General features: G+C 48.1%; 1 protein-coding gene across 6 annotated transcripts in view; it reads left to right on the top strand.

Annotated features, from left to right (window-relative positions):
- UIMC1 (ubiquitin interaction motif containing 1) overlaps nt 1–24,911 on the top strand; it is a 38,263-nt gene that overhangs the window by 9,269 nt on the left and 4,083 nt on the right. For 4 of the 6 annotated variants that reach the window (XM_061360217.1, XM_061360219.1, XM_061360218.1 and 1 more), the window contains 8 exons: nt 2,096–2,186; nt 7,297–7,421; nt 7,733–8,869; nt 12,319–12,383; nt 14,881–14,969; nt 15,894–15,973; nt 19,226–19,394; nt 24,595–24,673. In XM_061360217.1, the coding sequence (XP_061216201.1) occupies nt 2,096–2,186; nt 7,297–7,421; nt 7,733–8,869; nt 12,319–12,383; nt 14,881–14,969; nt 15,894–15,973; nt 19,226–19,394; nt 24,595–24,673 (1,835 nt within the window). Of the gene's footprint in view, nt 1–2,095; nt 2,187–7,296; nt 7,422–7,732; nt 8,870–12,318; nt 12,384–14,880; nt 14,970–15,893; nt 15,974–19,225; nt 19,395–24,594; nt 24,682–24,911 lie in introns of all 6 variants that reach the window. The other 2 variants (XM_061360220.1, XM_061360222.1) reach the window with 2 other exon arrangements.

Here is a 24,911-nt window from a genome sequence, read left to right as displayed (position 1 = left end):
TTTGAGCCCCATCTTGTCCTGTGGTGCATATTGTAACTGTGTGTCTCTGTGCACACAGCAGACACTGGCAGCTGTGGAAGGTTTGGTGTGCTCATAAATAACATCCGTGCCCTGGAAGAGCTGCAGATGAGAGTGTCAGGGTTGACCTTCTGGCAAGTGCAAGAGTGATGAGGGGAAGATTGATGTCCAGAGAGAAGAGCTGGGGATTTACAGAGCCTAGGATTAAGTTGCCCCTATCTTAAGCTGCAGTAGGTTTAGCACTGTTAGTCAGGGCTTTGGGGGACAGCAAGAGAGCTGTTGCTGAACTCTCTCCAGCATATAATCCTAGCATGATCATGGTGCAGCCCCACAGACCATTCCACGCTCCCTTAGGTGTGGACCGCCACTGCAGGGCAGTTTGGAACAGGAAAACCTGTGCCTTATGGAAAACGTGCAGGGCCCTGGGAGAGAGGATTTCACCTGCTGTGTGTGAGCATCCATCTTCTAGCAAGAGAGAATGGGGCTGTGAGGCAGCCTTTTGGAGACACAGCAGAGTTTAGACACAGGGTACCAAAACCAGGCTGAGTGAGGAAGAGAAGGATTCAGTCAAAGGAAAAGCCCTTAGGTGCAAGCATGAATATGTGTGTGTGGACTTGACAAGCACGATTGCTGCCTTGTTGTGAGCTGATTCTTAAATTGGTGGAAGCGAGGAATGGTGTAGGTATTGGGGCATGTAGAAGCTGTAATGTATTAGGCTTTCAGGAAACCGCTTGATAGTATGTCTTGCAAAATCTTAGTTGGATAAATAATTCAATTTGGTCTAGATAGTAACACTGTTGGATTGAAACCCTGCTAAAAGACTGTGAGCAAAGGCTGGCGATGAACAGAAGAGAGGCTTGTTTCAGGGAGATGTAAAGCTGAGGCCAAGAGGATCAATATTAGGTCTGTGTGTCTTTTAACATCGTCATTAATGATCTGTAAGAGGGAGCAAGTGGTGTACATACATTAATAAAATCTACAGATAACATTAAACTGGAGATGGCTGGAACAAAACTCAGCATAGAGGTACAGTCTAAAGGACTTCACAGGTTCAGAAACACAGGCAATGGGCAGCAGAAATTGATGACACTTTATAATAAGCAGTGTATCTGCTTGCATTAAAGTAGCCCCAGCCACATGCCCCATTGTGGAAACCCTGTCCTGGCACAGGAGGTGGCATGAGGGACAAGCTTGTGGCCGCTTTGCAGGAGTCTCACAGAGAGCAAAACCAGCTCAGATGGAGATGCAGGAAGCCCCATCCTGGCCACACATGGCCTGAAACACTGGGTTTGATTTTAATCCTACGTGATACAGAGAGTCAAATTGGAAGAGGTCCAGTGCCAGCCCTTGGTAATGTGTATGCCCTCACTTAAGCTGTTAGGACAGCAACTTGCATAAATGTCTGTCATTTCAGCTTGTGACCATTCTTGTGGCAGTCCATGTACTTAAAGCAGCATGCACTGAGGTTGTTCATAGGGGTATTTTTCCAGGAGACCTTGAGACTTCAGGTTTCTGGAGTACTCAGGCTTCAAAAATTAAACACTTGTGGCAAATACAATGAGAGAATAGCAGGAGGAGTAAATACAGCTGGCTCGCCTGCCCTCAGGGCCCTCCAGAATGGCTAGGATTCTAGTTTTGGTCACCTGAAATTGTCTGGGCAGAGTACTAGAAGCTACATGGCAGGAAACAGTCCCAGCTTAGAGGTGTGTGATGTCTGGATATAAAAAGGTTTTGCTTTTCTGTTTTGAGTGCTGACAAATACCAATGTTTTAGCAAGGCCAAATGAATTCTCTCTGAAATCATGGGCAGCAGGTGCAGTGCATGGTGGTGACTGGCATAAAGTCTATTGTCTCTCCTACTTCTCTGTTTATGTCAGTCTGTAACTCTTTTTGCTCGTTATGCTTATCACATAGCTTTTAATAGTTACAGAATGTGCTTGAATTATGTTTGAAATTCAAATTTCACACAAATAGAGGCTTGTTCTTGAACCAGTGTTTGTGTCGGAGTCGGGGGGGGGAGGGAGCTGGTAGTATTTCTTACATGCTATATGCACTCACCATGGTTTTTTCCATTACAGCAGGAGTCAAAGGAGGAGAGTGCATTGCAAAAGAAGAGAACAAAACAGCAGCTGGAGAGAACGAAGTTTGCTGCTAAAAGAAAAATTGCACGTAGGTCTCGAGCGTGGGCCTGGGGAAGTAGACTGGTGCTGAGCAGCTTCTGCTGTTCGTGTTAGAGATTATTTCCTATCGCAGAAAGGCTGTGATGTGGTGGGGGAAGCACAGATCCTGGAGAAGACCCTTCTCAGGGGTGAAATTTGCCTTTCTGAGTAGACACTGTCACTTGTTTTCTCCCCAGGCACAGACTGGTGCACTTCCAAAATAAGGGTGCGAGGGTGTTGGTTCCTCACCAGGTTTCAGACTCGGTTGAACATGATCTGAAAGCACTGTCAGTCACAAATTACCTTCCTGTTCAGGCCCCTCTGCTGCTGTCTTTCCCTGAAACATCACGATGCTCTGACCCGGCAGTCGCAGCTCAGGGAAGATCTGAGTCGCAGTTGACAGTTCTCTGAAATCATGGGCTCGTAGGCAGCCGGAGGAGCCAGCAGCATTGGGCAACACAAGGAAGGGTGTTAAGAACAAGAGATTTGCTTTATGTCATGTTGCTGTTATATAAAGTGTTGGTGCACCCACATCAACAGTGCTGCGTGCAGTTCTGGTCTCTCCATCTCAAGGACGTGGTGGTGCTCCAGAGAATGGCAGCCCGTGCCATAAATGGGATGGAGCAGCTGCTTTATGAGGAGAGACTGGAAAGCCTGAGGCTGCTCTGTTAAGAGAGGAAGGTGGGATCAAAGTTCACATCAGGAAGGCAATGCCTCAGCTGAACACAGAGCTGTTGTTTACCAGCTCCTACAGCCAGGGTGCAGTCAGTGGAAATAGCAGGAGATAGGTAGGTTTGAAATGGGTGAAAGTAATGCTTCACACAGCATGTAGTGGACTCCTGGAAGTTTTTGTCATAAGAGGTTGTGAAGAGGTCAGCATCAGCAGCTTTAATAAGGGATTAAATGCATTTATGGACAATAGGTCTATGAATAGGTGCCAAAGGGATCAGGCTGGGCTGTTCTGCTCGTATTCTGCAAACAGCATTTCTGAATGCTGGGGTTGTACAAGCAGAAGGGACCACTGAGCCAGGCCTGTACAGCACCGCTTGTTACAGCAGTCGGGAAGCTGGACATCACTCTATCCCAATGGATCCGTGCTCATGTTCTTGCACTCCACAAGGCAGCCATCCACCTAGCGTGTTAAATTCAGAACGTTTTAAAATGGGAGAGATGTTGTCTCCTGCAAAACCCAAAGCAATCACTGAACAAAATGGAGCACGCCAGCCAGTGCTCCACAAGCAGCAGCAGTTGGGTTTGTCAGTCCTCACAGGGCCTGTGTGAATTAAATTGTTTTTAATAGAGGCCTAAGGCCATAGCAGGAAACAGCCTGGCTCTTTGTGGGAGTTGAAACCCACTGTGCGTGTCCTGGGTTGAACAAGATAGCAAAGGCAGAGATGGGGAGAGATTGAGTCCTTTAGTTTGTTTCCTTCTTTTTCTCCCAAAAGAAACAGAATACCAAATAAACACTGAATCCCCCCTTAGAGGTGCTGTTAAAATGTGACCAAACATATGGTGCTAAGAACAGGGAGTTGCTGAAGTTGGATGTCCTCATTGCATCGTCGAGTGTGCTGATGCTGTGTCGAAGGTGTTTGGTGTGCTCCAGAAAACCCACAGGAAACAGGGACAGCTCTCCAGCCATTGTGTAATGAGGAGCTTTGCTGCATTTCTAGAAGTTGAAATTATTGGTAATAGTTTTTCTCTTCCTGGGGCAAAAACTGCCTTTTTTCTTTGGTGTGTGTGTGTGTCTCCTCGAAGCGGAGGAGTTTGGGGGCGTCTGGTGCCACTCGGTCAGAGGGAGGTCTTTTGTTTAAGTGCGTGTGATGGTGGGTCTATTCTCTCATTTATTGGAAGCTATAATTAGACTTTTGGTGTTTGCTTTTAGGCAAATTAAGATTTGAAGTAGTAATTATTTTTCCCAGTGTCTTTAAATAAATTCTTTGAATTGCGAAGCAAATTGGTCTTTTGTAAAGATCTGGAGCTTCTGGGTAGAGCACGATCTTTCTCCTCAAAACTGGAACATTTCAGCTACTCGTAGGCTCTGGTTATAAAGCGTATCCTCCCTTTTTTGCTTTGTTGTGGTTTTATTCATTTTAACCTAAAGCCATAACTTAAATATATCTGTGATGTTTCATCCTGACAGGATAAATGGAAATACAAAACCTAAAGAAGTCTCTCTTTTTCCGGAGGAAGCCAGAGTGTTAAAGCACATTTGAATGTTTTTATTGTAAAACATATATAACATATAAACATATATAACATATATATATATATATATATATAACATATATAACATATAAACATATATAACATATAAACATATCCTTTGGATATGTGGAAATACTGAGATCTTGCATCTCTGTTATCTTTGAGTAAATCTCTTACTAGTAAGTGCTAGAACTCCAACTAGTAGGGTTTTGCATCTAATTCACTTTGCAGACGTCAAGCTGGAGCATAAATCGCTTAGCAAATTGCCATATTAGCATTTAAAAAGGTTCTGAAATGGTTTAATTTGTTTAGGGCTGCAGTAGCTTTGAAACAGTTCTCCCTGACCCCTCCTTCCCATCTGTGGGTCTCTTGGATGCCCTGGTCCCGGGAGAGGAGCTGGGATTTCCTCCTGCTTTGGCATGGATGTGTGAAGAGTGGATTTTGGAGTGTGGGATGCAGAATTCCCAGCCGGAGGTGCTGGCGTTTCCCTACCCAGCAGCGGGAGTGATGTGTTGAGCATAATGGAGCGTGTCTGTCCAGATGGAGAGGGGTCGTTCCTCCCAAGGGCTGCGGAGCCCCGGCCCCTCAGCGTGCCCCCGGAGCGCTCCAGTGCTCTGTTTGCACACACTGGTCGGGGGTAACGCAGCGCTCTGGGTTCCTAATCATGGTAAATTATGGCCAGTGCAATCAACATCAGGTTTAATAAAATACACGGTGCTAAGAAGGGATCAGATGTGGAGCACAAAATCCCATCGGCTCCACAGCACTCAGCTTAAAGCAGGTCAAGTCTCCTGGAAGGCATGAGCAGCGCTGCTCTTTGCTCTCCCCACCGTAATGCCAGGTGGATTTAAACTCGAGATTTCCCCATCTCGGGAGCACCTACTCAACTGGAACAAGCACTAAGTGCATCTTGTTTGTCACTGGTTTCTTTGCCAGAGGCAGCATTTGTCTGGCACATTCCCTGTCTCCAGAGGGGAAATTGCTGTGCCAGGGAGGGAGAAGAAAACAAAATGTACAGTAGTAACGCGCCAAAAAAATGTTTCTTTTTATTAAGCTTCATGGATGTTGATAGTCTGAACTGATGAGCACTCAGCCCCCTGTTTTCATTTAAGCACGTGGAAAGGCTTGTGTTGTGGGGCACTGATCACGTGAATCTGTTTTCTTGCACGTGGCAGAGTTTGAAGGGTCTGGCATGATTGCTGTGATGGTTTGGGCAGGGAAACAAATCATCTGAATGCTGGGGAGGTGTTTGGTATAGTGGAAACACTGTATTACTGCTGTTCTTGGGGACAGGAGCCTTCTTCATACACTGAACTGTCGTGTGCTTTCCATTAAAGGATGCTGCTTTTTTTCTGCCCTGGTCCCTCCTGGCTGTAACATCACAGAATGACTTTGTCCAAGGACAAAAGAGCCCCACGAGCCCTGAGTGAACTGCATTCTGCCTTCACGTCAATCTCTTTCTTTAAAAATTAAGGAATTAACCCCTTTACACCAAAACCCCAACCTACAGCTAAGTGCTGGTTTAGTAGGACACATAAAGGAATCGGAACAGTCCAGAAATGCTTCAAATCCCGCTTGGGTGTAGGAGAACCAGCCTGCCATTAGTAAAGAGCTGGGGGAAGGGCAAAGCAGAGCCTGCTGCTGTGTTGATGCACCTCAATGCAGTAGTGCCGTGGTGCACAGGCTGTGCTCAGACCAGTGCAATCCCAGGCTGCTTGAAGGGAGGCTGCGCTGCTGTGTTTCAGGAGCAGCTGGTAGGAAGAGGATGGGTTAGAAAATGGGAGCCTGCAACTTCAGAATGCATCTTTATCCAGGGAGATGTCTGTGCCTGAAATGGGCTGCAGCGGAGGCATGTTTTGTGCTTGGGCGGCCTTCCTGTTCAAATCATGTGTCTTAAAGATCTTGCGGCCCATCAGCAGCAAGCCTCTTGCTTCATGCATGAGATGGTGCGTGCAGGATTCTGCCTGAAGGAGGGAGCGGGTTCTGAAGGAAATCTGTCAATTTGTCTCAAGTGAGAAGATGTGTTTTTCAGCTCCTGAGAGTGCTGTTGAGTTGTTTTCCAAGCTGCACTCCATTCTGCAGGCATTATATATTTTAAGCATAGTGGAAGTGTTGGGTTGAATGTGAGTAAATAAGTGTTTTCCAAAGTAACTAACTGCTTTGTTTCTAAATAGCCATTCTCAGCTTCTGGTTTGCTCTTGACTGTTTCAGGAAGATTTTTCTGCTGAAATAGCAGTTACAAATGTAGGAAACCTGTTCCCCATGCATGACTGACTTAGTGATGCAGTGGAGTGGTGATGTGAGCAGAAGGGGGATGTATGCATGTGAAAGATCCTCCATAATACCACTGAACAAGGAACATTATCCTCCACTGAGCCTTCCACCTGCGGCTCAGGGTGAGCAACATGCAGCTCTTTCTCTCTCGGGTAGGTCTCCTGTGGTATTGCAGGTATCTGTGTGTCAGAAGGCAGCGAGATGTGCTTTTTGGCTGCTAAAAAAGTGTATTAAAGGAGATGTGTTCTTCAGCCTGCCTTGCTGCTGAGCCTACCTGATGGAAGAAGGAGCACGCTTTGGAAATGCGTCCTTCTCCTCTCCTTGAACACATGTTCTGCAGGTGTAGAATGCATTGTTTGATGAGGGCAAATAAAATATTCCATTGCAGTTAATATAACCAGGGAGTCAGAGCTTAGATTGCTGTAGATACCCTAGCTGAAGTTCCTGACTTGGGTTATCTTTTTCATTTAGTGTTGCCTGCTCTGGTTCTGGTGACACCTTTTCAGGACAGCTGAGGTTTAGATGTTTTGCTCTGGGGAGGTGGGACCCTTGGACATTTCTCCCAGCACGCTGGGTATATGTTGGCTGTTTGCATACACCTGCGGCTGTGAATTGACGTTTTTCCTATTCTTCTGCTGTAGAGATGACTGAAGAGGAACAGTTTGCACTGGCCCTGAAAATGAGTGAGCAAGAAGCCAGACAAGTGAACTGTCAGGAAGAGGAAGAGGAGGAGCTCTTGAGGAAGGCCATTGCTGAGAGCCTTAGTGTAAGTGCGCTTCTGTGAAGAGGCTTACTAGGGTTCTTCAGCTCCTGCTTTGTGTGCTTGTTTTGCCACACTGCACAAAACAAGGTTTTGGTGGGGGCCTAGCTATTTCTAGCATGAGCTGGAACTGCAGTAGTTGCAGAGTGGATATTTTGTGGCATTCCTAGGGAGTGTGGCATATGAAGTGGAGCCTCAGCTGTACCCTATTTTGGGGTACAGGGTTTTGATCAGGATGCGGGGTCTGCAGTCCAGCCCTTGGTGTGCTTTGCTGATAGAGTACATGCCTTTTGGAGACTCAACCTTTTGTTTTTCAGAGCTGTCAGTCCTCAGACTACTCTGATGCAACCCCTCAGTTGTGTGCAGAAGGCCAAAGCCAGCCCGCCAAGAAGGAAGGCTCTGAGATCCTGGGAGGTCTGGCGCTTTGCCCTGACACCCCTCGCTCCGAGTGCAGCTCCCACTCACAGAGCTCCAGAGCTGATGGGAATGGACAGATGGATGTCACCCGGAGCCCCCTGGTAGTGTTGGAGAGGTTAAGCCAGGAAATTGTTGAAAGCTCACTAGTATCCAGCATAATCGTGTCTCCGGGGAAGGGCCAGCCTGTGACAAGGTCAAGTGAAAAGCTTTCCTCACCAGCAAAAAGTGATTCTAGTAACACGTTATCCAGCTCTCTCGGAGAGGACCTCATCTCTCTGAGTCCCACCTTTGGGAAGGTGACTTCAGCCTCCCGGCAACTGACACCTCGGAGACTGTTCATGAGCTCTTCCAGCTCTTCTGGAACAACAGGCCACGAACCAAAAGAGCAGCCCCTGCCCTGCACTGGCCATTCTGCGGGAGAAGCTAGTGCTGGGAGCTCAGCCACGCTCTCCAAGAGTGGGCCTGCAGAACAGTGTGGCAGCCCCAGGGGGAGCAGTGGGGGAGCAGGTACCAAACACAGCTCACAGCCCAGGCATGCCACCAAAGTGTGTGTTTCTGCAGAGCAAGCAGAGCAGAACGAGGTGCCTGACAGTACCCCTGAGCTTTGTGTACTGAATGCAGCAGAGGAGAAGCACAAGCAGGAGGAGGCGAGAGACACAGTGCACTACTACTGGGGCATCCCCTTCTGCCCCAAAGGGGTGGACCCCAACCAGTACACCAAAGTCATCTTGTGTCAGCTGGAGGTTTACCAGAAGAGCCTGAAGCAGGCTCAGAGGCAGCTACTGCATAAGAAGGAGTTTGGTAACCCAGTTGTGCCCAGTCCTTCCTTGAGCAGAAATGAGCTTGGGAAAGAAGAGCACATAAGCAGGGAGAATGGGGTTGCTGATGGTACAGAAGATGGAAATCCAGATGGGCAGGAGTCTGAGAGCATGACCTGGCTCCTGCCTTCAAAGAGGAGGGAGGCAGAGAGTCCAGGGCACAGCATGGAAGAAGAGACCTCCACTTCTGATGATGAACCAACCACCAGCTACTGCCAGGTAGGAGCTTCACCACTGAGCAGATGTTACACATTCCTGCACTTCTGTCCATTTTAGGCTTCAGTCCCTTCTTGCAAAGCAGGCACTGCTGTTTAATGCTCTCCTTAAACGTAGGGACTTCCTCCCATAGCCACACAGCTTACTGTGAAAGAGAGGGGAAGTGTAGAGGCTGATGCCCAGCTCACAAATGGCAGGGGCCATTGTGCAGCCTGGCAGGTGTCCATGAATGCACCACTGAGACAAAGACTTGCAGCTGAGTTGTCCCTCTCCAAAGGGTGTAGCCTGGCAGTGTGTCAGGGAGTGTAGGGAGCACAGAGATGATGCTGACCACCACCAGTTCTGGCAAAACAGCTTCTAAACCCATGGCCATGTGTTTTCCTTCACAGATAGCAACGTGCCTTTTGTCCTTGCAGTGCAGCTTTTCTTTTCTGCACCTACATGCTTATCTGCGTCCGTCTGTGCTTCACCCTTGTGAGAGCTCTTTTCCCTGCAGTTGTGGCCGGCAAGGCTCTGCCTGCTCACAGGCATCTTCTGCATGCCCCGGGTGATCTGTCACCGCAGCCGTGCTCATCGTCCTTGTTGTGGGGTTGGGCACCTTCTCCTCGGCTTGCTTGTTGGGGCTGCTAGACGCTAGGTGTCAGCCTCTGTCTCCATCAGGGCTCTTGTTGGAGCGGAAGGCAGCTTTCTGTCACTGCTAAGTTTAAACAGATTGCTAGTCAGATGAAGTATTTATTACTGCTGTATTTTAGGTTTGTGTCAGCCTTTTCCAACCCTCATTTTTCATAATGACTTCACTCCCGGATCATTGTATAACTTTATTTTCTCTGTGACTGAAGCCTCAGCTCTGTTGTTCCTGTTTTCAAGTGTATTTGATCATTTACCCTGGTGTTAGAAAGATACTTAACTTGTTTTGTGATATTTATATTCTGTCTTGTAATATTGAGCACTTAGGAAAAACGTCATGTCTGCATTTTCTGGTTGCAGAAAAAGAGCAGAGCAGCCTGTGCTGAAATGTGACTTTTTGTGACAGTGCTTTGGCTTGGGTTTAGCACACACAGATTTAAGCAAGCCTTAGAGGTGACCTGCAGTGGAAAGAAACTGTCTTATGCCTGTTTTTATTTATTTAGGATAAATACAAAAGACCTGAAAGGTTCCTCAGGCAAACTGCTTTCTTTAATTCTTTGGCTTTTCCTATGGAAATGGGAGGTGTTTTTAATCTGGAAGATTGGGGTGACTGCAGGTCTGTGGAGGTGTATGCTAAAGCCCTTGGAGAGCTGCAGCAGCTGGGAAGGGCATGAACTCTTAATCAGTATTGAAAATTGTGGGGTATTTTAGTTTTATATCATCTGTTTAACACTAATATCTAATTAATACTTGGGGAGAAAAGAGGGTTTAGTGGCACTGAGTGGGAACTTGTAATGCACTCATCCTGACCACAAGAGCTCGAGGAGCTGTAATGTCTATGTAAGCGCAGCCTTTCTGGTATTTTTAAGGTGAAAAACTCAGGAAGGGGGAAGGGAAGCAGCCTTCAGCATTCCATCCCCTGCCCAAACCCCTTGCCAGTCTTCTATTTACTTGAGAGGAAACAATTTTCAAATGCCCTTTCATCTGCCTTATCACACCCAGCTTGAGCGGCTGCTCCTTTCCCTCGCCCCTCTGTGCAGTCGCACACCGAGGCCAGTGCAGGTGATTTACTTGCAGGATCGATATGTTTGATGTTTGCTTCTGCCTCGTCTCCATTTTTTTTCTCCTTCTATCAAATACAATTCCACTGGCACTGACAAAGGAGGGGCTTGGAGCAGTCGTGTCCCCGCTGTGCTGCATCGCTTGCAGACCCTGCCGCCTGTGCTGCCCTGGGGCCCCCCAGTGCCCCTGGGGCTGCTTTGCTGATGGGGCTGGGGATTCAAAGCTCTCCTTGAAAAAGCCTCGTGCTGTGTCTTGTACCAGTAAAGTGGAGGTGCAAGGGATGTGCTTAAAGGGGGCTGCCTGTACCTCTCCTTTGAAACCCTCACCTGGAGTAGGCAGAGACCTCCCACCCTGGCGGTGCCCAACTGCTGTTGACAGGGATGTCTGCACAGAGCCAGTGCTCTTGTCAGGAGACCTGATAGCCTGGGAACCTGCACTAACAAACCTCAGTGCTAATAGAATAAATTATTTCATAGCCTTTCAAATTAAGTTAGGGGACACTTGGTCTTTAAAAGATTCGGAGGGAAAAGACTCCATTCTGGAGAGTTAGTCTGATGACCTGAATTAGTGAATTCATGTCATGTCTTATATGTAGTAGGAAAACCAGAAGCATGGCCCAGTATTCATGACCAGAGCAGAGGTATTAAAATATGCACAGTTCAGGAAAAAAGAGAAATAAAAATAAAAGAGGAGGTGTGGTGTTTTATGTTAATGGTGAGGTAGGTTGTGAAGAAGTGCAGAACAGTGTAGATAAAACAGAATATTTGGGGGCTTAGAGTCACTTTAGGGAAATCTGACAGGAGGCTTTGTTTTGGGGCTTGCTGGGGAAGTGCATCAGCCATACAGGAGCGGAGCTGATTGAAGTTGAAACCTGTGGTAGAAATCAAACTCGGAGAGTTTAATAGACTCGAGGAAGGGGGAGGAAAACCCCTTGAGTTGCTTTGAGAACTAGCATGAGAAATTGCAGGCCTGACAGCAAGGACTGCTAATAAACCGTTGTAATTCCATCTGATTAGAGAATGGCAAGTGTAACATGCACGCTGGAGAAGAAGAAAGGGAGCTGGGTAATGACTGGCATGTTAGCCTGACCTCGGCACTGCATAAGGCTTTTGAACAAATTTTAACAGGAAGAATAAGTCGTAGAGCTAAATGAAAAATGGGATAAATGCACAGGGATTTACCAGCTGTAGATTGTGCAGGTTAATCTGTTCCCTCTCTTTGATGGGACACCTGATTCCCAGTCAAGAAAAATGCCACAGATGTTATCTACACAAAATTTCAGAGCAGCACTTCTCATGCTCAGACATGGGCTGTACCAGTTGATCAGGTCACACTGGCTCAGGCAAATACATTTTAAACTGGAGGAGGTGAGGCCTGCTGGGGAGCTGAGGGACTGTGAGGGGACGCTACAATCCGTGGGTTGCCCAGCTCAGTACAAATGGAGATGGAGGAGAGCTGTGGCTGCTGCTTACATATGCATCAGGATAGGTGCTAGGAACAGGCAGAGGGTGTGGAAGGTACTGGGCAACATTGGCCTGAATGGATGGGCATGGAATGTCCAGGAACGTGTCTAGACAGCAGGGCAACAAAAAGTACTGCCAGGTCTTATCTCAGGGTGCTGCTGGAACACCTCACTGAAAGGAGTGATGGAGGGGAAGAGCTGCCTGGTTCAGGATGGATACTTGGCCATGAGCGTGATGTCAGGGACAGAACCTGGTTACCCCTGTACGTTGTTTGCATAACACCAGAATGTTCCTTTCCAGGCTTCCCAGGCGCTCCCTGCAGACGATGCACGTGAGGAAGGGGAACCCATGCAAGTCGCACAGAGGTGAGGGCAGTGATTTCAGAACGTGGGGCTCACTCTAGTGATGGGGGCCATGCCACTCTCCCTGCGATGTTTTGGGGTGCAGTCTCACTGGGGCTCACTGCAGGGCTTGCTGGAAAAGCTGTCTGCTGTTGGGTATTCCTGGAAATGCATGGATCTGGAGCAGTGTGGGAGAGAGGTGGGGCACCACTGGGGAGAAGAGATCAGTGACCCGTATTACTTTATAAAACATGCAAGGTGCATGCTTGTACAAGTAGGAGGACTTGATCCTTGCCCTCTGAAGCTAATGTGACATGGTGCCCTAAAGCTGTGGAGATGGGGAGGTGAGCTGAAGGTGAGTTATAGCGATGCCATCACGTGGTCTGCCTGGGAAGGCACATAGGCAGCACGGTGGAGGGTTTACTGGATTTCTGTGTGTATTTTTATGTTCTTGCCTTACTGCTGAAGAGGAAAGAAGGGAGGAGGAAGCCAGACGGCACTGCCTATCAGCCAAAGATAGAGTGCAGTGCTCCAGAAAAGCCACTTCAGCAGATGACAGGTGTGGGACAAGTCAACATGATTTTCTTCAGATTTAAGCCTACTCCTCTTTTCCGTTTTTTCCTTCTCCTTCCTGTGGAATGTAGTTCTGCAGCAGAGGCTGTGGGAGAAGGGCAAATGGGAGATGATTCAAGGAGCAAGTTACAAGAGAGGCCAGAGAATGTCATGGTTTTAATTTGCTGGGTTTTATAATTTAAACCTGCTTTGGAACAGAAATGCCAACTCTTTTCTGATCTAACAGCATTTGGCCTGAGCAGTTAATATCAGTGTGCAGAGTATGAAAATCCCTCTTGCTTGCACCTTTCTAACAAGCTTAAAGCTCTCCTTGGGGAGCAGGAAGGACCTGGTACTGCTGTTGCTGCTGAGGATAATGGGTCTCTGACAGCAGGGTCTGAGCTCTTGTGCTTGCATGGAAGGCATTGAGGTGTGCGCTCTGCAGCGCTGCCCTCTCCTTAAGGCAGAAGGGCCCAGGGCTGTATATGGGGAGAGAGGGAGCTCTCTCTTCCCTTTGGTGTGGCTGGTGGGGTTAGTTCAGGGCATTCCCCAAGCTTCCCAGGAGCTCCTGGCTGCCCCTCTTGGGGCCAGAGCACAGCTGGGTGCTGCGGCCCCTCTGTCAGCAGCTGGCACATCTGCAGCAAGGCAAGAAGTGGCTGCAGCCTTTGCAGTTTTGTGCACATCAAGTGTTGCCATCTGGCTCCTGGTAATTTGCCAGCACAGCCCTCTCTCGGGTGAGGCTCAGGCACCCCAACCAGCTGCCCTCAGCAGCACTTCACAGCAACACACGGCTCAGAGCTGTCTGGAGGTAGTGAAGCAGTTTAGGAAGCGGAGCAGTGGGAAGAAGCTGCTTTGCTTTCTGTGGGCTGCTCTGCCTGATTGTTTTACACTTGGTGTGGAGCAGGGTACATTGGGGTTTTAATAAATGATTATAGGCTTTGTTACCAGGAGATAGTTGGTGTAGCAAGAAATGTGGTTTGACTTCAAATTGATTAGCCCATTTTATAAATGTCATAGCAAGTTGTTTTGTGTGACTTCTTTTGAAGTGAGCCCTGATGTTAGACACGGAGTAAAACACACTCAGCCTGGCTTCATAACAAATGCTCTGAGATGCTTTATTTAGAGAGAAAAGCCACTTGAGATTTCCTATCGGAATTTTGTTATTTATCATAAATCAGCAGTGGCTGTTCTCTGCTCTCCAAGGCCTGTGGTTGAGCTTAATAAATTTTCTATTTGTCAGTGTGGGGATTCATGTTTTTAAAGTGTGTTCTTGCATACTTGATCAGACTCATCAGAGAGCCACGCGAGGCGCGGCGCGTGTCAGCATGGGTGCCAGACTTACTCAGCAGTGCCTGCATGTTCCAGAAAGACATTGAGCAGTGTTGGGAGGGAGAGAAGAAAAGGAGGAATCCGAAGGTTAAAACAAGAGGAACTGCCACACTAATGCTGTTAGGGCTTTGCTGCAGGGAAGCCCTGCCTTTTGTTGCGTCCGTGCTGCTTCTGGCTGCTGTGCACAGTGATAAGGGAGAAAATTGGCAGTGTGAGGAGGGAACGGTGGGATAAAGCAACTCTGTGTCGTTTCTCTCTGGGGATTTCCTTCCCTAGATAGAAAGAGGCACATTGCTGATACCTGCACAGCTCCCAAATCTTCCAAGAGTAGGAAGAATTGAGAGTCCCACAGTTGTGAGCAGATGTTTTTGCTCCCTTGACATGTGATAGTGGCCCTTATTGCCTTTTTGTCAAGGGCTTCTGGAAGATAAAAACGTTCCCTTCAGGTTTTTTGCTTAGGACAGCTTTTTATACCCATATTTTGCTGTTAGCCTGGTCTGACTGTCCTATTTCTGGCTATCAGATATTGACTGCTTGGAAATTATGGCATCATCTGCTGTCCTGAGCTGCGTGAGGCAGGCTGGCGTGGCTGTCACACCTACTGCATTGGAGACTGATACTGTATTTATATTTTGAACAGCATCTCTGTGTTGACTCCACTTGTCAGTAAAAGGAGCCCAGATGCTGCCACAGAAGACTCTGTGGAAGAAGAGATCTCTGTCTGCCCAGGTAAGAGGCACTTGAAAAGGCTCTGAACTTTGCACTGAAAGTTCCACACTTTTAAAACTCAGAGAAAAAAAGAAAAACTTCAGGTTATTCCAACAGAGATTTTTTTTTCCCAGTCTTGTTTGTCAGGGCTGAAATTATTCAGGTAATGTAATTTGATTCCCTGGTTTTGGACCCATTTCCTCAAAGATGGTTCTGTGACCAGAGATAGCTGGGGACTTGCTGCTGAAGAGACACCAGGATGTAAATGGATGTGGAGGGATCACCCATGCCAAGGTGTCAGGAATGATCTCTTCAGTGCAGTCAAGATTTTCAGTGTCAAAATGTGTGAAGTGTGAGAGCTGAGATAATTTTTTTGGCTTAAATTACTACATTAATGAAACGTGTTTGCGACCAACGAGTTTTTCTTCCTTGCTCTGCCCGACCGTGTTTGAGGTTTTCCAGTTCAGGGTTTTCAGTGAGAACATTCATGAGGACCCCATTCGTGTTCCCGAGCAGCTGGAGAGAGAGGGGTAGTGGTGGTGCTTGGAGGCAGGTTTTGTTGCTAAGGAAGACGTGGAGGTCTAAAGGAGGTGTGACTGCGAGGCAGGCTGCAGAAGGGAAGCTCTGTTTGTCTCGATGCGAGAGCTCTATTCTTGCTTTGTCTCTGTCCCAGCAAGTATCCCACGCAATTTCCCTGTGTCTAGTCTCACTCCCCATGAAGCCGTGAAGCTGAGGTGGCTTTGTCCTCACACCAGCGTGCTGTGACTTTAACCCCTCATCCAGCTGTGTCGTTGCACATTGTCTGATAACATTGGTGGCAAGCCTAAAAAAGATGTTTTGAAGCTGTGAAAAGCGCTGTAAAGAAGTGGGCTGAGTTACATCCACGAGTGAGGAGGGGGTTTGGGGGCTGCAAACCTGCGCTGATGTGGAGGTGTTTTTCTGCAGAGACCCAGACGAGTCCACAGGAAGCTCTTGAGGTGGAGGGAGAAGAGCTCTGCTCAGGCCCTGGAGATGCACCTGTGCAGGTAAAAGGCATAGAAGCTGGGGAAGGGTCCTGTTTCCAGTCCTGCTTTCTAGGCCTTGATTCAGCAGAGTTGTGCTGGTGTTTCCCCTTGGGCAGCTGGGAGCTTGGATTTTTGCTGTTGGGATCCTGACAAACAGTTGCCTCTTCACTTTTTCTCCACTGCTTTGTAATTCCAGTCCCTTTTGGCTGGGGCTCTTTGCAGCTGCTTCTGGAGCCTTTCAGTCTTGTAGCTGGAGAGAGTTGTTATAAATCCCAGCTTGTTGTTTTATGCCACACACACTGCTGTGCTGGAGGATGCCATCAGTGGGGGTGGCAGTGCTGGTGTTTGCCCATGCTCAGAAATAATAGTGCTGTGATGGACAGCGATGCAAAGGGACCCCAGGAGCTGTGAGGGGAGTCCACAACACCTCAGTCACTTGTATTGTGATGTGCTTTTCCCTGTTACCGTCATCTGAACTTTGGTGTTCTCCACGCACCATTTCAAAGAGGCTGATAAAGGAGAGGTTCACTCAGAGACTGGGCTGCGATAAAGACGACATTGAAGTGCTGAGGGCTGGTGGTGGTTTGCAGTCCGGGCAGAATGACCTGAGCCTGGGACTGTTATTTTCTATGCAGGAACAGTTCCCAGGGAGCCCTGGCAGGGCCATCCTCATACCTCAGATGCAGATGTGCACTGTGTGGCTCCTTTCCCCGTTGTCACACCTGCACAGCAATTGCTTCGCAGCTGCCGCTGTGCCGACGTCTGACTTTAGTTCCTGCTTCTGATAAAACTCCCTTTGTCTATTAATTTAGAGAGTGATATCAAAGGGGTTGCCAAGTACTCCTCTGGCAGGGTACATGAATACAGAGTCGTACAGCTCTCAACAAGAGGACTCATTTGTGGAAAGCTCATTCTGGGAGTCTGTAGCTTGTACAGTGCGTCTGCAGTGCTGATGTCTCATAGTCGTGGGCCTCTTAATAAACCAGCTTCTGCTCTCATGTGCCTTTCATTCTGCAGGTATCTCCAAGCACTGTTTAGTCAATTAGAGACTGCAGCAGTGGGAGGTGGTGGGTCTGTGCAGAGCTGGGCAGCCACAGAAGCATGTTCATGACCATTTGGCTGTGGCCAGGACGCTGCCCTGTGCCTTGTGCTTTGCAGAGAGTGCCTGGTTCTCACACCCCTGACTCGACAGTAGAAGGTGATCAGCACAGTGGTGCTGTGGGGCTTCCTAGGGATTGTTTGACAGCATTATCATTGGCAGAAGGTATCATTCCAGAGCCTGCGGCCCTCCAGGAAGACAGCAGAAACAGCTACGGTGCATCAGCAGTTAGCATGGAGTGAGCACAAACCGCAGGGACTGACTTCTTCCTAGCAGATGCTGAGCCAGGGCACAGTAATCTTCTTGTTGAGCTCAGCCTCTAGCATTGCTCTTGGCTGTTGGCTGGAAGTGCTATGTCTTGTAAGCAATTTTTTCTGCTAAAGAGGAGAGGCAACATTCTCAGCCTGTGACAGGGGTGGTTGGTTCTGCAGTTGAGGTTTTGCAGACTGTTACAGCACTGTTTTGTACAAGCAGTTTTGGGACCGTGGTGTCTTTTGTTACAGAATGTTGCATTTCCATTTAAAATTAGTAATTTACCACCAAATGTAGGCGGGCAGGGTGTGCAGAATCAGAGATCTCCTAAGATTGCTTTAGAAATGGCAGCTAGAAGGAGCAGTGCCTGCTGCTTTTCCCATCATGGTTTTTCTGTGTGTTGTCTGACGACGATAATGCAGGTTTGATCTGATCATTCATATCTGACACATCTTGTTTTTTATGACTCCTCTGTGTGACACCCCACAATGAGGACTTTGCAAGATGTAGGGACACTGAGATGCGAGAGGAAGGTACGAGTGCTAATGCTGTAAGAGATGTACTTCAGCAGCCTGTGTTCAGCTGGAGGAACTCATGTGGCAGCTCTTGTGCAGAAATCCAGGGCAAAGAGCCTCCCTGGAAATGAGAGAGGTGTTCCTGGAGCTCAGTGCTGTGGCCTTTCAGACGGTGTCTGGAAGAAAGGCATTTTGTGGGTTGGGTTTTTATTTTGAGGCCCAGTCCTGCAATTCTTTGCATAGCTGTTCCGAGTCAACAAACCACCTTCCTTCCCCTTAAGACATAAAAATCAGGATCAGACCCTCATTTGGAAAGGCAAGTAATAAACTGAGTAATGTGACAAAGCACTCTGGTGGCACCCAGCATCTTGGCTGACCCCAATTACTGCTTCCCTGAAATTATACCATTGGAGGGAAGCAGACAGCAGTTTTGCTGCACACTGTCTGCATGTCACTGCTTAGCCCTAACAGAAAACTCTCCTGTATTATTCTCCTATAGATTTCTTCTATGTGGTTAATATTTAAATAACTTTAAAATCACTGCAGGGAGGGAAAGGTTCTTAAATGTGGAGAAGTCTTGTAGCATGCCTGACTAGGCAGAGATCTAGTTATGAGTGAGATGGCAGCAGTCTGCTGCGCCTTGGGAGCATCAGTAGTGTAGGGATCAGGCTGTATCTCTGTGGGTGGGTAGTGAAGCACCTCTGCAGCTGTGTAACCAGTGCAGAAAGAGAGAGTATTGGTGAGTGGTAACAGCACCCAGAGAACAAACATGGGCTGTCACTTTGCCCTGATGAAAAGCTACTGCTAGTAATTCTTTGTGACATGGGTTTTTAATAACGTTGCCTTTCTCCTTGATGTGTGCTGCCTCTGATGACTGCTCCAGCCACCTCCTCTAGAGAGGAGGAGCTTCCCAGTGGTCTCCCCAAACTCCCTAAGAGTACATCCTTTCATCCTGGGGGAAGCTGTGTTCACAGACAGTGCTGCCTATGTAGCGTGGATCATGTCCAGAAACTGATGAGCACAACTCAGGTGTTGAACTCTTGCCTTGCCCCATGAATTTTCCATCAGTTTCGCTTCTGAGCTTTCCTGATTAATGGAAGCTTTGCCATTTTTCCGTGGTAGTACAGGTGATGGTTGCCTTAAATGGTGTGCATGGCTGTGCAGGGAGGCTTCACTGTGATTCAGAAGGACATACTGCCTTTGGAAGAAGAATTAGGTATTAGTGCTGCACAGTTTACTCAGCCAGTGGTGTTATTTCTGACCAGTGTATGATGAGGGAAGAATAAAACTTTCCAAGAAAAACTGAGTCTGTGGGAGGGTGACTCCCAGACAGCATGGAGCTCTGCAGCTGGGGGAAAGAAAGAGAAATGGCACAATTAACTCTCTGCCTGGTTATTTCTTCTTTAGGCTGGTGGAGATGAAGACACTGACAAGACCGTGGCTGAGTGCAGCCCTACCACTGCTGACTGTGTGTTGTGCCCCATGTGCGATCAAGGCTTTCCCTCTGCAGAGATTGAGCCACATGCCATGTACTGCAACGGTGTCACAGGACAGGAGGCTGGCAAGGACAGCCCAGGTCTGCTCGTTGTGTTTGTCCACTTCCCTGTTACTTGAAGCCAGATGCTGCAGTCTTGTCCCTCTCGGGATGTTTGGTGCATGGCCTGGCATGGAGGGAGGTGGTTCACTCTGGCTTGTTCAGTCTCCAAGCTGGCCAGGAGAGTGTTATCAGAGGTTCTTGTGTTTCCAGTATCTCCTGCGCAAAGACATCTTCTCTCCGATTGACTTCATAGTTCATCACATTATTAGTCCCTTGGAAAGTGTACAAACAGAATATACCCACAGGTTTTAGCCCTGGATGCTTCAGGCAGTAGGGTGGATGCCATAGGACATATCTATTGTCTGTTCTGTTGAGGACCTGCAGAGAATCTGCCAGTGGTAGAAAATGGCAGCTCCTGAGCCCCATGGGTGAGCATCCTTCAGGGTTCTTGAGAAAGGAGAGTGTTTTGTGCCACTCCACGCACGGCTTGTGCTCTGCAGTGAATCTGACATTTGTATGTGCAAAAATGGCTTGTTCGGCTGCAAGAGATTGCAGAAAAGTTTCCCTCTTGTTCCTCCAAAATTGCAGAATGATAGCTATCGATCTGGGAGCTGGGATTTTTCTCCTTCATGTGAAGTGAGGCATAGAAGCACAGTCAGAATGCCTGTACTAATCCTCTTCAGTCTTCTCTGTATCAGTTTTCCATAGCCAACCTTTGTAGAGCTTAAGTGAACAAACAACACCGGTTGGTTATCAACATACTCATAAGTTATGTTTTAGCTGCTGCTTGAAATGTGAAGTCTATGTTAGCACAATGTCACTTAATACCAAAGTAATAGCTTGTAATAAGATTAACTTTTTAGGTTGGGAATATATAATTTTCAGTTACACACTGGGTTATTAAATGCAACCTAAATCTGTGATGTTTAAGCAATTTGAGCAAAACAGAGCTAGTACAAGAACTGTAACTTCTGCTTTTGTCTAGCAGGAAGAAGTTTCACCATGTAATCTTAATGCAGAGTTGATGTAGTTTTAAAATATGAAGTTCCTGTTATACTGAATCTGTTGGGATATGACATAGGTCCTGTCAAGATAACAGGAACCAGAGTAGTGGCTGATGTTGCTTGGTGCTTAGTTTTGGTGGGCAGGTCTCTCTGCAGGCACAAACCAGCTGCTAATGCAAGTGTTCAGCTCTAGCAGATCACAAATTAGCACAGTTCCTCTCCCATCCTCAACACTGATAAAGGTTTTATCTGTGCTAGAAAATGGAGCTGAATTTTTAGTATGCCTTTTAGCAGGAATGTCTTTGGCCCTGTGGTAATCGGGTCCCTGGTGTGGCTGGACTGTGAGTATATCCATTGATCCTGGGGAATCCTCACTGTGATGAGGAAAAGGCTTTGAATTCTGTGGCAGTGTGAGAGAATTTGTTCTTTCCTTTGGTGCTGGTGTTCCACAGGACAGAGTTCAAGGCTGGCCTTTCCACTCTGCTTCCAGACTGGTCTCCTTGGGGGTGTTTGTAAGGGTAGTTAATTTGGAATTGCTACTCTGCTGTTCTGGCTTGTACAGAACAGTCTACCCGTAAGAAAACCAGCCTGAAATAAAAGAGATTTTGGTCTGCAACAATGGCTCTTAGCAGAGTGATGGTTTGGGGACAAAATCACAGTAATTTGGGTTTTCTATTGCCAGTTATTCTAGTATTTTCTCTGTAGACACCAGGCTTTATTAACCGTAACAGTCTGTGATGCCAGTGCTGTTTGCACCAAGGCTGTCTGCAGGACAATTGGCTTCCTGGACCTGGAGCAGGATGTAATGTGGATCACAATTCCTGCCTGGCTTCTGTGGCACTTCGCTCCAGTTCCAAGTGCTTGTACAAAGGCAACAGTCATGCAAAGAGGTCTCAGCTGATGGGCTGGTCAGTGGGGTTTGAGTTCAATAGGCAGGGTTGATGTTCAGCTCTGAGCAGAGGCCAGAGGGTAGTTTGGCACAGCTGTGCAGGTACAAAAGGACTCTGCTTCCAGCGCTGTTACCTTGGCATCCACCACTAGCACAAAATCCGTAGGAAAAGCTAATGCATGGGGAGAAAAAAGAGGTGGGAGAGTTGTCTTCTGAAGCAAATGCCAGCTCCTGTGTGGGTCCAGAAGCTGTTCTCTACTGCTGCAGCACTGTGTGCTCTTGGCTGGCTGCTGGTGTCTTGAGAGCACAGCAACAGCCTTGTGTGAAAGAAGAATCAAAGTTCTGCCCTCTAAGCCATGGCCTGATCTGTTAAGAAAAGATGGCTTCAGTTTGCCTTTGGTGCATTGAGTCAGGGGTGCCTGGTCTGTCTTTGAATTCACTAATTGGATTTAGTCCTCATGTCTCTAGAACTGCAGATTATGCAGTCCTGCAGACTGTAGCTGTCAGTGGGCTTCGTTTTATGGTTACAAAAGGATGGGCGCCTTGCTGGTTTTACTTCTCTTCATCCCTCTTGTAATCATGCACCAAAGTCTTTCAGTGTTACGTATCAGGAGGCCAGCGCAGCCTGGCTGATGTTTAAGGACATGAGGTAGCTGGGCAAGATGAGTTGGAGTTGTTTCCCTCACATATGTACATGGTTGCCCTGGCCGAATGCCCAGAGCATCACATACCTGGGCAGGATGAGAATCTGCTCATGAATTTCCATTTTCCTGTGGTCTGAGTAAACAGCAAAGAGGAGCCTGCTGTTGCTGTTGTACCAGGCTAGGGGAGGTGCGGGTCACAGGTTTCCAGCTCAGTGACTGGTGCTAATTCCAAGTGAAGGAGTGGAGCCATGGAAGCACTGTGCCAGCTCGCTCTTCCTGCATGCGCTTACTGAAGGGCTCGCTTGTGTGACATGGGAGTGCTGGAGTCACTGCATCTGCTGCTGTTGCCAAGCAGGAATCTGCTGGTCTCAGTCTGGAAATGAGTCTTGGCTGATACTGAGTACAGCAAATGGTCTTGAGCTCTGTGACATGCTCTGTTCCTCTTGCCCTTCATCTACATGCTCCAACCTCTTAGTTCCCAAGTGATCCCAGGAAAATGAGCATTTGGTATATCCCTTCCTCCCAAAGCCTCAAGTGCAACCTGGTGTCAGTCTTCATCAGCAGCACTGATGCTGTTGAAAAGCTCCTGACATCAATAGAAGTGGCACTGACACAGCAGAGAGTAACAGAAGGGGTGCAGGAGAAAGCTTCATCACTTCTGAGAAGGGACAAAATGCTGGTGGGCCTGTCTGTGATAGGATCCTGCACAGAAAGTGGAACGGCTGGTGGTGAGAGTGAGGAGGAACCTGGTTGGGTCAACCAGAAGTGCCAGATCAGGGAGAAGGTTGTTCTTGAGCTACAGAGTGTGTTTGACCCAGCAATGAGCATTGCACCTGGGAGAGTTACAAGGCTTCTGTCACACAGTGGGTCAGCACTGCTCTGTGGTGGGGATTTTCCCCATGGCATGTCTTCTCCAGTGTTCTGAAGACCCTTCCTTGAGGTGAGCACCATGTTTTGTGAGGGGTTGTGTCTTGCCAGCCAGCCCTGTTCCCTCCTGTGCCTCTGTTTCCAGCAGCACAGCTGGGTGGCTTCCCATGGCTAGCTGCAGAGCTGGGCCCAGACATCTCTGATGGGGCCATTCTGCCAGATGTGTTCACTGCTTTTGGAAGGAGCTAGAACTGATTAGCACCTGAGCTGGTGCATGAGGCTCCCGAGGCGCTGTTAAACGAACATTAACAAGTGCACGCTGATTTGGAGAGCGGCTCTCACCACGCTGTCAAACACACATGTGAGTTGGGCTCTTGGGAGGCTGGGGTGGCCTGGGGGGTGGCTGCTGTTATCAGTCCCCCATGTCAGGCTGCCACTTCGAGTCTGGGCCAGGCCAAGTCAAAGAGAAATGCCCGCCTCTGTGCCTGTGAGAAATGAGCTGTTGGTATCGGTCATCGCCAACAAGACAATACCCACATCCAAGGAAACCCTCAAGCTCCGTTCTTCAGCGTGGATGTCTCCAGTCAGCCCCAACAGCTCCTGAGTATCTTGCAGTGCATTTGCTCGTTGTGGCTGCAGATCAGTGATTGCTCCTAAGGGATAGGCCATGTTGTATCAGCATCATGGATAGATATTAGGATTGTCTAACACTGGAAGTGAGGTTTTCCTAAAATTCTGAAGGATTCCCTTTGTTCTCTGCAAAATCTTGTGTTCCCCTTTATGACAGATAATATGCTAACAGTAAGAGGTTTGTCATGCCTATACCTTCGATTCAGACCTTTCTCCTAATGAGAGTGTGGGAAGCAATGTTACTGGGCTGTAAAATAGCTCCCTGCATTGTCCCCTTAGCCAGTTTGCCCAAGAGTACTTACTGTGACAGCTGTTTTGGAGCTGGAGTTCTGAACATCCCTGGTGAGGCAGGCTAAGCTATCTGATGTGTTCCCTGAGGATCTTTGCTGGTGGCATGTCAACAGGAATACGCTGAGAGGAATTCAACTGAAAGAGACAACACTCTGGCGTGCTCCCTGCAGATGCTTGGAGAGCAGGTTTGGAAAGGCTGCTGGGGCTTGCTGAAGGAACAGAGATTGTTGGTCCCATCATCATGCTGGTCAGCCAGGATCTTGCTAGCCACCCACATGTGCTGGAGCTGGCCTCTCCCTTCTCAGCACTGCTGATGCTTAGCCCTGTTAGAGATCTTCACCCAGAGGCCCACACAGACAATAGATCACCCCCAGTTCACATGGGTGAGTGCAGGCTGATTGTTGTAACCTTCCCTTTCCAGCATGAGCTCTTCCTACCACACCTACAGAAGGGTCTTGAGCCTTTGCACAGCCCCTCTCAGCCCTCCTTACTTAGCTGCCAGTTACCACACTCCCTCCTGCAGCAGGCGGGGTGCTCAGTTTGGCTGGAGCAGCTGTGTAGCTCTCCTCCCAGGCTGTTGCACTGCTGCAGTCAGCTTTAAAATGACTGTAAACTACATATTGTTGATCCAGCTGCTTCTGGCAGAAGACAAGTTACAGTGTGAAATGGCTCCTGGCTCCCGGGAAGAAGCATGAGGGGGATACTTCTGCAGTATCCCCCCTGCAAAAGGGAGAATTGGCCAGCTACCTCTTCTGCCTGTCCCAGTGCAGTATATCTTTGCCTCTGCCATCACTTCTGCTGCAGCTTTGAGTGGAAGTGATTGAAACTTGTTGCGTTCAGGTATGGTGTAGGGGTGCTTTTGGGTGCTTTTGGGGTGGATGGCACGTAACCAACCCCTCCTGTTTCTCCTCCAGTGCTCACCCGGCGTCAGAGAGAAGCAAGAGGTAAAGCAGCCAGCAGTGACAGTGGCCAGTCATCCTTAAACATTGACAAGTAAGTAGGTATGCTTGCCTCTCCAAGATTGTTTCTGTGCTTCCATTCTAGCTTGCCTGTGGATGTCTTTATTCCTGTAGAAATGCTGGCCGTTGGCTTTCCAGCAATGTTTCCCTAAGAAATTGCCTTCCCTCATTGCCTCTGTTGTAGTGTGGCTATATTTAAACCAAAGCAAGAGGAATTTGCTGTTCTCAGATTGTTTATTTTTGCACTGATTTCCCTTCAGCCCAATCCATGG

This window comes from Neopsephotus bourkii, unplaced genomic scaffold (assembly GCF_033783945.1).
Source record: "Neopsephotus bourkii isolate Nb327-2 ecotype Australia unplaced genomic scaffold, CSIRO-AGI_Nbou_v1 NB_1016, whole genome shotgun sequence".
NCBI classification, from domain to species: Eukaryota; Metazoa; Chordata; class Aves; order Psittaciformes; family Psittacidae; genus Neopsephotus; species Neopsephotus bourkii.
Note: the sequence above shows the minus strand (reverse complement) of the source record. Positions and strands in the feature narration are given on the sequence as shown.